The 14379-nt window shown below is 33.6% G+C and overlaps 1 protein-coding gene across 1 annotated transcript in view; it reads right to left on the reverse strand.

Annotated features, from left to right (window-relative positions):
- Positions 1-14379, reverse strand: part of LOC145269490 (mediator of RNA polymerase II transcription subunit 13-like) — a 292786-nt gene that overhangs the window by 51598 nt on the left and 226809 nt on the right. The window contains exons 16-19 of the mRNA XM_080125217.1: positions 12560-13266; positions 3410-3535; positions 1990-2160; positions 894-991 (exon numbers count right to left, since the gene is read on the reverse strand). Coding sequence (XP_079981343.1) covers positions 894-991; positions 1990-2160; positions 3410-3535; positions 12560-13266 — 1102 coding nt within the window. The remainder of the gene's footprint in view (positions 1-893; positions 992-1989; positions 2161-3409; positions 3536-12559; positions 13267-14379) is intronic.

Consider the following 14379-nt stretch of genomic DNA (forward strand, 5'->3'; position numbering starts at 1 on the left):
ATTACAAAAAATTATGAGGACGAGATATTTTAAATAGATTTCTTTTTTAACCAGTGTTTATTAAAGTTTATACGAGGGCTGTTCCAAAAGTAAAGTCTCTGGGTTTTTTTTTTTTAATCCAAAGAAGAGTTATGAAAACGGGAGTGGTAACATTAAAACAAGCGACCTTTTCTGCTCCAAAATTTATTTTTCTACATAGTCACCACTATTCTCAGTACACTTTTGCCAGGAATTCAATGACGCATCTCTGCTTCTGACGTACGCCCATAACAGGGGGGTTGCTTTCCTGAAGTCTTACACTATCAATATCTACAACAGAGAAATGAAACTTTCATGACTGCATAAGTTCAGTCAATGTAATTTGCAGTTCTCTCTGATCCATTCGGGTGGAATAAAAAATAGAAAGTATTACTTTTGACCCCCCCATCCACCCACCTTCTCCATATTAGAAGATTTTTTATTTTAGATATTTTATCAATAATGGAAGGGTAACTGCTAAGTGAACCTCCTCAAGAGAAGCAAAAAATTTTTAAAAAGATTTTACGGACAGGAATTAAAAAAAAAAAAAAAAAAAAAAAAAAAAAAAAAAAAAATTAATAATACGGCAATCTAATTTATAATTTAAAAAATTAGATAGTCAAAGATTAATACAAATGAGGGGGCTGTTGTTATATTGTTAAGGATATGTTATGCTATTAGTGAGGTATTTCATAAAATAATGGTATACGAGAGTTGAAAGCTCAATAAAAGTGATGACCAACAAGGTTCTTCAAAGAGAGATAGATGAAGGAAAGAGGTACAAAGAGAAAGAGAGAGACTGAGACAGAAAAGACAGGGACAAATAGAAAGAGAGAGAGAGAGAGAGCAAACTTCATGTTGTAATGTCATCTTACCCAATAAGGAAGATCATATGGTGATACAGACAACCAATCTTTATCATAACCAACGAGAAATGAAGGAATCGGTTGAGGTTCAGAATTTTCTTCAGTTCCTGTAAAAATAGAGAAACATTTAATTATTGGGTTTAATATTGGCAAAATTTAATTTCGCATCTTTGAAAATACTATAAACGTTTTTTTACATTCCAGAATAGAGTGGAATATACCTTATAATTAAGCATTTTTTTTTTTTTTTTTTCGTAAAACTCAATTTTCACTAATGATTAATTTCCCACCTTATCGTTTTTTTTTGTAAGTTTTTGGATATGTTCATTACTGCAACATCACAATTTTTCCCTAATCATCTTTGAAAACTTTTCATTAATAATTAATTTTCTACCTTATCGTTTTTCATAATTTTTGGATATGTTCATTACTGTGACATGACAATTCAGCAGATACCATTTGTGGCATTTGAAATTCAATATTTTGATTTTCGACCTTTGCTTAACGAAGAACCAAAAGTTAATATTTTATACAATATAACAATACAATATATGGTGAGAAGGGTCACAAGCCTATACCCCCGAGATTACAATCTCAATACACATCATTTCTAGATTTGTAATCAAAGCAAAGCGAATGATTCCTCCAACGTTTGTCTACTTTGGCTTTGAAGATATTGAGTGATTCTGCAGATAGCACTTCTTCCGGCAGCTGGTTCCACACGTTCACCACACGCTGGGAGAAGAAGTGTGCTCGAATAGACCCAGCTGCCTTCTTCCGATGTCACTGCTTATCTAAACACAAGGAATATCCATAGATCCTACAATCTTGTTTTCAAAGGAAACATCCTGAGACAGTCCACGCATTCGAAGACTTGAATGGCATCCCCTCTCATTTGACGGAACACCAGAAATGGAAGATCCAGCTGCTCTTCGTAGGACAGATCATGCAGACCATTATTTTTTATATATAACATACTAAATTATGCTTCATTCAACTAATTACTATAAAAGATATTTTCATATCAAATGTAAATACTTATTTTTATATTAGATTAACTCTGTGGTAATGAGCAAGAAAAATAAATATTTTGGGAACTACAAACCTCGACCGGCCAATTGATGGAAGTCCTTCCAACTGAGGGGACCTGACAATTTGTAGGTGTGCTCCCATAACCGCATTGTACGTTTCTTCTGTATAGCATCCGATAATAAAGGCTGTAAGGATTTCAATAATCGCAGAACATCCTGCGAATTTAGAGGTATTCGGTTGGCACCTGGCAAAAATGAAAGAGAAATACAAACATGGTAAAACTTGTATTTGACAAATGTTAAAAATTATTTACGTTCAACACAAAGTGCATTACTAATAAAGCATCATGGGTTACTGTGATAGGAGCCAAATTTATAAAGGGGACTATCTGGTTTAATTGATTTGTTTTGTGGCATATCAACCCTTTTCAGGTTATTTAATGACGATTCCAGTTATTTTCGAAATAGTAATCATGTTTCATCCAGTTATTTTGTAGAAGGTTTTTATTCTTCAAGCTCTTTGTATCTTCAATCGCTAGTTTGTAGTGTTTGCTTTGGTTGTTTTATAGTGGATTTTATTGTTTTTGTTTCCTGCCCTGCAGAACATGGAGTTTTGCAACGGGAGAGGGAAAAGGGTTACAGTATTAATGTTTGGTACATTTTAAATTAGGAAACCAGTACGGAAGTGGGGGAGATAGAAAAAAAAAAAGGGAAAATGGGGAGAAGGAAAAGGGGCAAAGGTGGTGTGTTGGTTTTGCAGAACATAAGCTTTGCAAAAGGAAGTAAAAAAATAAGAAGCATCAATGTTAAGTGCATTTCATCTCAGGAAGCCAATATCTTCAGACAGCCTGATCTGGTAGTACCAGGATGACCTGGTTAGGGGGTTGGGTAGCAAGATGCTTACTTACATTACATTTAAATTTCTGCATGTTAATATGATCAGGGGAACAGAGAGGGAATTCCAAAGTAGAAAATCTTCAGGGACCTCTAGAATGAAGGGGTGGGATTTTGTCAATAGTCAGCACTTCCAGGTCAAAAACAATGTGTTAGATGGATTCAGACCGAGAAACATTGCTTATGGAAAATAAGGACTAAAGGACAAAATTAAAAGAAGGAAAAATTATGAGGCTGACAACTTATTCAAGATATACCCTGTCTTCCATGTCTACAAAAAAGAAAAAGAAAGAAAAAAGAAAAAGAGAAAAAGAAAAAAAGAAAAAGAAAAAAAGAAAAAGAAAAAAAAGAAAAAAGAAAAAAAGAAAATAAAAAAGAATAAAAGAAAAAAAAAGAAAAAAGAAAAAGAAAAAAGAAAAAGAAAAAAAGAAAAAAAAAAGAAAAAGAAAAAAAGAAAGAAAAAAAAAGAAAAAGAAAGAAAAAGAAAGAAAAAGAAAAAGGAAAAAAGAAAAAGAAAAAAGAGAAAGAAAAAAGAGAAAGAAAAAGAAAAAGAAAAAAGAAAAAGAAAAAAAGAACTTGTTAGTCAAGTACAAGACTTACCTTGCAGATAAGGCCACCTATGTAAACATGAAGACTTCATGAGGGGATCGTCCAATTTTGAAGATGTGCAGTTCTCAGCAGCCTGTCGCCCTTGTTCTAGGGCAGAATAAGCAGCTTCATTACCATCTGGAAGAAGAAAATCAGTTGAATTACCCAAGTGTTGAACATGAACTCTTAACTGGAGATTAATTGGTTTATGATAAACCAAAATGCATTCTGGTGGCTTTTATTATATTAGTATTGTTACATTATGTTAAATTGTCAATTAAAAAAAAAAAAATAAAAACCTGTTATAAAAAAACTACGAGTGAAGCATACATGCTTCCCCCCATGTGCACAGTGAATGAGGCATAATAATAATAAAAAAAAAAAAAAAAAAAGACTATGTTCAGCATTGCCCCCACCCCTCATTTAGCCCCCAAAAGTCCCCAGGGGATGTCAAATCCTGATGAAAATGAACAAACGGTGCAGTTTTAGGCCTTAACATATGTAAATTTGAGTTCTGCACTATGCAAAAAAAAAAAAAAAAAGAAATGACTAAGTGCCCCCCCCCACCTCTCCATATTTAAATTTGAGTTCAGCATCATGCAAAACTGCTAAAGAGACATACACAGAAAATTTTGGACAAATATGGTAAAATAGTCCCAAAAATAGAGTGTTTTTATTAGCCCTAAAAGAGTCCCTGGGGCACACTCAAGAGTTATCATGAAGTATAGACAAACAAAATTATATAGAAATCAGTTAATTACAACTTTTCAGAAAGTTTTATAAAATCCAAGGCATCAATATTTTTTTTTTTTTTTTTTTTTTTTTTCTAATAAGCATAAAAGTGTCAATTTTAGCCATTTTAACCTGAAAGGCACCCCCTCCCCCTAGGGGTCAACCGGAGTTTTCCTGGAAAATCTGTTCTTTTACTTTTTTACTCATATGTTTAATGTTTGTGCAAAATTTTAAAAAATTCCAAGGCATAGTTACTGAGAAAAGTGCGGACAGACGTGGGTGAATTTACAGGTCCACCCTCCTTTTGTCGGGAGACCTATAACTAATTTTCTTATATTATTTGAATGTTTATGGATAGAAATAGCCCCCAAATGTTATAACTATTAATCAATGAAGATTTACTAAGAATTTTAAAGATAGTTTAAATGCTCTCAAATTCCTTTCAAATTTCCAAGTCACAAAGTAATTCATTCTCTTTTTGCTTTTTTTTTTTTTCAATCATTAACAAAAGAATTAAGATTAACTTGTTTATGAAGAAAGGGAAATGCATTCTGATGAATTAAAATTTATAATTATTTATTAAAGAGGAATTTAAATTTGAATTTATTCGATCATATTGCATTTCAATACTTGATTAATAATGCAACAAGCCCAAGGGTGTCTAAATTTTTTACTATTGAGTTGAAATTTTATGTAATGACTAAAAATTGGTTAAAATACACAAATTAAAAGGAAAGATCAACTGTCCCTTTTTTTTTTTTTACACAGGCATCACCACATTATCAAGGCCAAGAGGCCACTCAAGGATAAGGGTTAAAGAGTGTACAGTAGAAATTGGACAATATAGTAATCATTAGTAATGAAAATTCGGTAAATTTGTTAACTTATATGGAACGGCTCATCAAGAACTTATTTACGTTAGATTTGAAGACAATCATATTGTAGTCAGCCGGAAAGCAGGAAAACGGAAGATGTATCACATGTATCCAGTGTCCTATGAATAGGACACTGGATACATGCGATATGTTTTAGAAACCAAAATAAAATTTACACATTATGATAGGAAGCAAAGCAGTTCACACAAAAAGTTATATTGCACTTTGACAAGACTCATTTAGATAAGTTAATTCATCGAATCAATAAAATTTTAGTAAATTCACAAAAGTTTTTAAGAGGGTTGCAACAACTCAGTGAAGCTGATGAAGATGGATGAAAGTTATCTATTTTTATGGTAACAAGGTTTTGCTCGGCCATAAAATATGCTTAAATATGATATTTTAATTTGTCAAGATTTCATATATATAGTCGGGATTTCAAAAGTTAAAAAAAAAAAAAAAAAAAAAAAAAAGTATTTGGGTGCCATCAGCTAGAATCGAAACTGAAACTGCAGCTTTCAAAGCTTGTGGCATTACCACTGCACCAAAGTGACATGCATATGAACTGATTAAAAATTTAAAATGAACTAAGATGCATGTACAAATTGTATAACATTTTTCAATTTTGGTTCATTTTTGACCCCATAAAAACTATTTTAACTGGCTAAAGACCCATAAAAGAACGGTTCGTAAAAAATTCAATCATTGGGAACGCATTGGGAGATTTTGGTTGTTTATCAACCCTTTTTAGGTTATTTAATGCGGAATCCAGTCATTTTGAAGAAAATTTTTTTAATAGAATATATTTGTTTTTTTTCAAGTCCGTTTCTATTCAACCCATAGTTGGGACCCTAACAGGTACTTCCACTCTGGGTCACAGTGAACCTGGGAGCAATGGTAATTAAAGGGTGGCTCCACACTCCCCAAAGCCTGCAAGCTGAGGTCTCACCATCGGTGATAGATTAAGATCCTATCCAGAAACCACGCTGGGAGAAGAAATGTGCTCGAACAGACCCAGCTGCACCCTAGCGTCGCTCTGCAACTTTTAGTTTCGGAAGTGATAGAGTTTGAAAATATGGAGACAGAGATGGTTGGTTTTTGTTTTACAGCATATCAACCCTTTTCAGGTTATTTAACGCCAAATATAGTCATTTTGAAGAAAACATTTTTTTTAATAGAATATATTTGTTGTTTTCAAGTCGGTTTCTATTCAACCCATAGTTGGGACTCTAACAGGTACTACCACTCCGGGTCAGAGTGGACCTGGGAGCAATGGCAATTAAAGGGTGGCTCCACACTTCCCAAAGCCCGCAAGCTGGGGCCTCACCATTGGATATAGTTTAAGGTCATATTCAGGACCATTTTTCTTTTTTAAACAGTACTATTAAATATTTTTTTATAGATTTTAAAAAGAAATTATTTCGTGTGATATTTATAGGACAGTGGGGTCTAATGGGTTGAGTAAGAAATATCCGATTTTACCCAAATTGCCAAAGTTTGTTTTATCACAATTTGGTAGGATTGCTTTCTTCCTCTTTTTCTATTTTTTTTTATCTTATTTTGTTTGGCTTTCCTTTTTCTCTCTGATGACTTGAATCATAAAAAATATCTATTCATAAAAAGTTTGGCACTTGTATATGTGCATATACTTTTTTCTTTGAAAACTAAAAATGGTTTTTTTCTACCACAAAAACTAAAAAATGGTTCTTTTCTACCACGAAAACTAAAAATGGTTCTTTTCTACCACGAAAACTAAAAATGGTATTTTTTCCATGAAAACTAAAAAGCAATTAATATAATGAGAGACTTTTCGTTAATTAAAGAATTAATTTCTGTCTTCTTTCCTTACATGAGGATTCTGTATCTTAATTTTGACTTCTTTACTTATTGAGATTTATATTAACGAGGGTTGTCTGGGTGTGTGTCATAGATGGTGTAGTAAGGAACCCCGTAAAAAAAAAAAATGTAATAGGCAAGCAAGCTCCGATTCATCCATGGCAAAACCGAAAGTAGAGAGCATTGAAATTAAGCATAGTCAACCCAATGGAGACTATGACTTGCAAAAATGTTGACGGGGGGGGGGGGGGGGGGGGGAAGACTTGTACAAAACTACCCGGTTGAGGGTGAAGGAATTAATATTTTTGGCCAATTTTTTGATATTTGTCATCCGAAGGATTGAGTTTCAAAACAATACCGATCTCGTGAGGATTTGTCGCCTGTCGAAAGTTTCTGCAAGACATACAAACACACACACATTTTGCCTTTTATATGTTAGACTAGCAGGGGTGCCCAGCCCAGCGTTGCCAGGCTGCTTGTGTAGGAAAAAAAAAAAAAGTTTTGGTAGACAGGTTAGCTTGGACCTGAAGCCTAGAGGCGAAATCGGAAAAGAAAACGTGACATGTTAACACTATGCTAAGAAGGCAGAGGAAGTGAGAATCGTTGAAATTAACCGATTAAAAAACGCAGGTGCATAAACGGACGTCTGGTTTTCTAGGTCAAACACGACGTTACAGAGAAATGAAATCACGCAGTTAATTCTGGCTTCAAGCCAATTAAGCTTTACATTTTCTACCCTATTTATTTTTGGGAAAACCAGCTCCCCATAAAAGGGGGAGTGTCCAAATGAATAGCAATTGTCTGATACGATGGGCTTTCCTCACATTAATCAAAGCCGATTGCCTTCTGGACGTCACAGCACGAAAGGCAGAGAACACGACTTCGCTTTCATAGTTTCACTTTTATAGACGAAAAAGCCAAACAAACATGCGAGAAGACAGAATAGCAGGAATTTTATAACATAAAAGTCGCTCAAATAAAAGATAGACACGACATCCGTTCGCAAATCGTAGATATTATAATCTAGGGAGTATATAAAAAAGTTGCAAGAAATGGTACGTGTTGAGCAAAAATGCACAAACTAGACTATTGAGACTATAAATAAAAAATTACCTTGTCTGTCTGTCTGTCTGCCTGCAGAATGGTCTCTACCAAACTACTGTCAATTTTTGCCTACAGATTTGAAACTTGATATATTTGGACCTGTGAAACAATTCCAACTTGGTTTTAAGCAGGTAAAAATAGCTGCTAAGAGGTCAAAATTGCAACTAAATTGAAACTTAGCAGGTATAAGTCAATTAAATGTCTTAGTTCTGCGCATGCGAAATATACATCTATACCTTTAAGAACACCATTTTTTAAAAAAGTTTTATTATATGTGTATGGACTTAGCTAAGATAACAAATAATGCTGAGAGCTATATATTTTGGTTTCGATTCTAGCTAACGATTTTTATATATAATAGTTTGCTTTATAGTTTAAAATGCAAAAGTCAAGTACCATGGTCTAAACAGAAACATTCATTTCAAATGCGTCCCTGTCATATCAAAGAACCTACTGTCGATTTTATATACCTGCCATTACTGGTTGTGCTGTGATAATGGCTTAAATTTAAGTTTAAAATGAAAAAGTCAAGTATCACTGTGAAAATGTGCTCTGAATAGAAACATTAATTTCAAACGCACTCCTGTCATATCAAAGAACTTACTGTTGATTTTATGTTGGGTTTTTTGGCTTGTGTGGTACAAAAACTTCAATGCATTTGCAATGTTAGGCTGTGTAAGGTGTTAACTTTGGTCAAAATCGATGTTCCTTCTTTCATCGGTTTATTTCAATTACCGATACTTATCGAAGACATTCTGATACAAAACCCTATCTAAGAACATTATCAGGTACATAAAGTACTTTTGTGTGAAATTTCATAAAAATCGACACATTCGTTTTTGAGTCCATAAGGAATGAACTCAAAGTTTTTATATATATATATATATACATATATATATATATATAATTCAATAATCTTGGAGCCAAATTTTGTCAAAAAAAGAAACTTAAGTTATACCTAAACCAATCGAAGATCTTAAAAAAAAAAAAAAAAAAAAAAAATGAAATAAATGCACATTAACATTAAAAACAAGTAAAATAATGCCAACATTTAAAGTTACGATAGAAAAAAAAAAATTGTTTTTAGAGCTTATAATTCTAAATTTTGATATTGTTGATAATGTATTGCACACTAAAATTAATTTAAAGAGTAAAGAAATTAAATTGCAAAGAATTCATCTTAAATTTGGACATTATTCTAAGAGTAGCAGTTTTAAATTTTTGAGATGAGGATTGATTATTCGTATTATTTTATTTTTTCGGACTACTCTTCTCACCTAGACTTATTTTCACGTTTCCATCAATGTAATTTCTGGCCTTCTTCAGGTCTATCTAATGGAACTTTTGATTATGTTGAACTCAGGAATCTGCATGGAATTTCGAATGGAACACTTTAATTCATCTACAGGAGCAGCACACTCTCGTTCCGTCAATCATGACAGAGTAGAAGTCCTAATTTTCAATTGTATTTTTGGGTCACTCCGCACTAAGGATTGAACCTTGAATCTCCAGGCATGTAACTTATATAAGTGAATTTCACCAAGTGCTATATCCACTGCAGCATGGATTTATTATTTTCAAGATTCTTGAGTTCAACAAGATACACTCGAAGAAGGTCGAAAGTTACATCGACTGAAACTTTGTGAAAATAACACTAGAGATGATAACAGCAGTCCAGAGAATTCAAATATGAATTTGAGATTGTTTATTTTTTTCTACTAAACTTTTTAATGTCAACAAGTAGATAACCTTTTTCTTTCGTCATTTTCATTAGTTTTTATATTCTCCATGGCAGATTAAAAACAAAAAGGTTGACAGCATTGGATGTATGTAAAAAAAACCCAAAAAAAAACATTAATATAAATCAAGGATTTGAGATGCATTTCCCAACTTGACTCCATCTCGTGTTTATATGGCAAAACCATGTTGACACATCATCAGCTCACCAAAGTTAAACAAGCCACGCGTTCGTGGTCCCTCTCTGGTGCTGCATGTGAGATAACGCCACAAAAATAGTGAGGAAATGATGAATGTGAGAAATGTGAAGGGCCAACATTGCTTTCACATTTTCGCCAAGTTTCAGAAAAATCTAATGGATATGGCAAAAGTTATGAGGTAAAAAGTGTAATTTTTTGCAATTTTGGGGCATTTGTGACCCCTTTTGAGCTCCTGGGAATGCCAAATCCCAATGAAAATGGACAAACGGTGCAGTTTCATGCCTTAAGACATGTATATTTGAATTCAGCATTATGGAAAACTACTATATAGACATACATATTAAGTTTTAGAGTAATATGAAAAAAGAGCTCCAAAAAGGCATGATTTTTTTTAGCCCTAAAAGTCCCAAAGGGATGCGAACCAGAATTTTGCCAGGGTCACCCATACTGAATTAATATTAAGAACAAAGGCCTTCACATTTTGGACAAGTTTCAGGAAAATCTAATCAATGGATCAAACGTATGGAGAAAAAAGTATCATTTTCAGCCATTTTTTACCTCTTGAGCCCCTGGGGACGCAACAGGAATTTTTACAGAAATAATTTTTTTTACTGTGCACATCTATTTAATGAAATACAATTTGTGGCAAAATTTCAGGACAAACTAATGAACGGTTATCTGGCAACTGTCCGGACTAACGGACACCATTGAAAACATAGGTCCCGCTCCGATAAATCGGGGGACCAACAACACTGAGCCTGGCCAGTGGCAGATAGGGGATAATTTGCAACTACCAATGCCCTATTTGTAGGTGGAAGGTCAAGTCAGTTCTCCTGCTTTCCAATGTGTGTAATGATAACATGCGTGCGCATTAACAGTCAAATGAAAAGATTATGGATTTCAACTGAACTCCATCATATCAACTGTGGTCGCAAAATGATGACAATGTTTTTATGTTCGTACATGAAGAGAGCAGCATAAAAAGTGATATGTTTTCCTGAACAATTCCGAATGTTAAAAACAACATTTCATTGATTGTTTGTTATTGGTTTCTTAATTTAACAATTGTTTTCATGTTAACATAATACATTACTGTTTTATTTCCTGGACAAATATTTAGCATTTGTGTTCAAATGTTTGTTTCTTTAGAGAGAATTTCAACAACAACAAGTTGTGATCTATTTCTAAATTACAGTTGAAAAGGCAAATTGATTTCTTCTTTTTCTTTGTTTATGGTCTTATTCAAAAGATAAATTTACATTGAAAATTACCAAACTGTTACTGTTCACTTTTATCGATAAACAAAAAGATTTTGGGCACTTGTACAGTTTAATGAAGACATTAAAAAATGAAAATATTGAAAAATAAAAAGGTTATATTGTACATATCCGTTTTGGACTGAAGATCTAAAGAAAATTTTTTTTCACTTAATTTGATTGAGTAGTTTTTGTTTTTTTACAGCGGAAAAACGTTTTTATGACAGCGAATTGAAGATAGACATCTTGGAATATTTTGAACACACCACAGGGAGATAACTCAAGGTAAAACGCCGACACCCACTCCCCATCTTTAATACTAGCTTTTCTTCCTAAAAATCGAACCTTTTGCTCAGTATCATAAATTATTTTTTCGCTGTAAAAAAAAAAAAAAAAAAAAAAAAAAAAACCATCAACAAAAAAAAAACTACTGGATGAAATTAAGTGAAATTTTTTTTCCGGAGAACTTCATTCCTTAACAGATACGTATAATTTAAACTTTTTTCAATATTTTCATTTTTTAATGTCTTGATTAAACTGTACAAGTACCAGATTTTGTTTAGTGTTTACAATTTTATCCAAAATTCAACCTAATTACAAAAACAAAAAAATGTATATGATGTACATACACGTCACGAAATGAAAATGTCACATTCCAAACATCACATGAATTCATCAAGTAGATTTTTCTTTATAAAGAAAATCATTTTTAAACAATTCAAAGTGATTAATGTGAAATTGTTAGCATTATAAGACTGATTTTGCAAGTTTGAATTATTGTGAACTTATCTGTCCTATTTTTTTTTCCAAGATTGCTTACTCATAAAATTTGATTTTTTTAGTTAAAAATAAAACTACTCCATCAATTTATGTGATTTTTAGAGTATGACATCATTCCATGATGAGTACATACATCAAAGATTTTTCTGTAATTTTGTTTTGTTTATTTAGGACTTGTACAATTATTTTAAATTAATATTACAAGTAAAAATACAAGTCAAGCATGCAGAGTCTCCTTCTATGAGCAAAAAATTTACTTTTACTATGACTAATGTTTGTGCAAAATAAAAAAAATAAAAATAAAAAAAATTAATGTAGTGGTTATTGAGAAAATTACGAACAAATGAACAATTTGGGGGCAATTTTATCTCTATAATGTTCTCGGGGAAGGGGGAGGGGCAACCAGAGTTATCCTAGAAAGTCTGTTCTGGCAAAAATTTACTTTCACCATGACTAATGTTTGTGCAAAATTTCAAAACAATCCTAGGTGTGGTTATTGAGAAAAGGGCGAACAAACGAACGGAAGGTCCAATCTCTTCTTTTGCCTGGGGACGAATAAACTTTGCAAAGCAATAGCAAGCTGATAAAACCAACTAGTATTAATATAAATGATAGCAAATTGTTTTTTTTTTCCCTACTTACCTTGCATAGATATTCCATTGACAACGTTGTCGACCAGCGACGTCGCAGCATTTGTAATTAATTTGCTAAACATACGCAAAGCCACAGATGTAGGAAAAGGAACACAAAACTGACTTAATAGAGACTCTAGAATGTCTCGGGGAACATCATCGGGGACGAGTGCCGTTTGATTCGGAGAAATGTCCTTGTTAATTCCAGCTTTTTGATAATCTATCACCGCCAAACGCTTGTGTGTATTCTGTTCATAGCGGTCATATTTTATGCCGGTAATGTCCACTTCGTCTTCGTAAAAGAGTCCAGAGTTTTGGCCAAACATACGATTCATGATCGCGCTAAAGCCACACGTGCAGCGATTCAAGTCCTCGGCATTGAATTCATCGTCCTTGACACGCATGTTGCAAACACAAAGGTTGCAGCTGTCAAAATTGTGATCTTTGAAAATATTCAACGAGCTGTCCCCGAGAATGATATTGATCAACACACTGTGAACCTCCGGCAGTTGGTGGTTAGTGCCTTGATTGTCGATCGAGCTCAGCGTCTTGTTCACATAAGATGATGAGGCGTTCGACATAGGCGATTGCTCATAACTCATGGGAGTCCGTGATATGCTTCCCCCGGGGAAAGTGGCCGGAGATGATTCAATGGCGCCGACATGCATCTTTGATAAACTGGGGATGTTTTCAATGGACGGGAGGTTGAGGTAATGACTGAAATAAATAAAAAAAAAAAAAATTTATAAAAATTAATCAAGAATTTCTTACGGGACTGACATATATGAAATATTATATCAGTTAAGTTGTCCAAAGTAGCAACGTTTCAATAGTTTTTGATACCATGAATTTAAAAATAATACGAGAGATATATATATATATTAGTTATATGTTTGACAGAAAGATTCCTGAGTTTGGCTACAAACCCTTGAAAAAAGTCAGAGGTTACATTGTCTAAAATGTTATGAAATTAACACTCAGGATAAGAACAGTAGTCCGAATATTCACACAACTTTTCTTTTTGTTAACTGCAAACAAAGTATATTACCCCTATTAATAAGGGCTGGATTTATAGGGGAAACCTTGTGATTAGTTGGGTAGGAAGACATTTGCTTTCATGACTGTTTTGGAAAATATTGATGTTTGGTGGATGTCAAAAACAAAGTGCACACAACCCAAGTCTATTCTTTTTTTTTTTTAATATAGGCATCGCAACTTATCAAGGCCAAGAGGCTACTCGAGGATAAGGGTTAAAGAGTGTATAGTAGAAATTGGACAATATAGTAATGGAAATTCGGTAAATTTGTTAACAAGTGAAACTGCACATCAAGAACTTGTTTACGTTAGACTTGAAGACAACCATATTGTAGTCAGCTGGAAAGCAGGAAAACGGAAGACAATTCCACAGGCGTGCAGTTCTAAGAAAGAAGCTTTGTTCATGGAATCTACGTTTAGGTTTAGGAACAGATAAAGAGTGGGGGGAACTTTGATAGTGTTTTCAGTTAGGTGAGTGTTTCTTGTGAAAATTTGGCGAGGGGGGGGGGGGACCATAGACTAAAGCTCAGAAAATAACGATACATCAGAGACAAACTCGCAACATCTCTTCTGTGAGATAGAGGTTGCAGGGAAGAAAAAAGGACATCTCCTACGAGGCTACAAAGTCTATTTTGAACTCTATCAAGGCAGGACAAGTCCTTTCTAGCAGCTCCTGCCCAGATGTGGCAACAGTATTCCATTCTTGGACGTACCTGGCTCTTATATAGATAGAGAATTTGCATCAGCAGTGAGATATCTACTGGATCGATAGAAAGATCCCACCATTTTTCCAGC

Source organism: Euprymna scolopes, chromosome 45, assembly GCF_053919585.1.
Source record: "Euprymna scolopes isolate OS-2025 chromosome 45, ASM5391958v1, whole genome shotgun sequence".
Taxonomy (NCBI): domain Eukaryota; kingdom Metazoa; phylum Mollusca; class Cephalopoda; order Sepiida; family Sepiolidae; genus Euprymna; species Euprymna scolopes.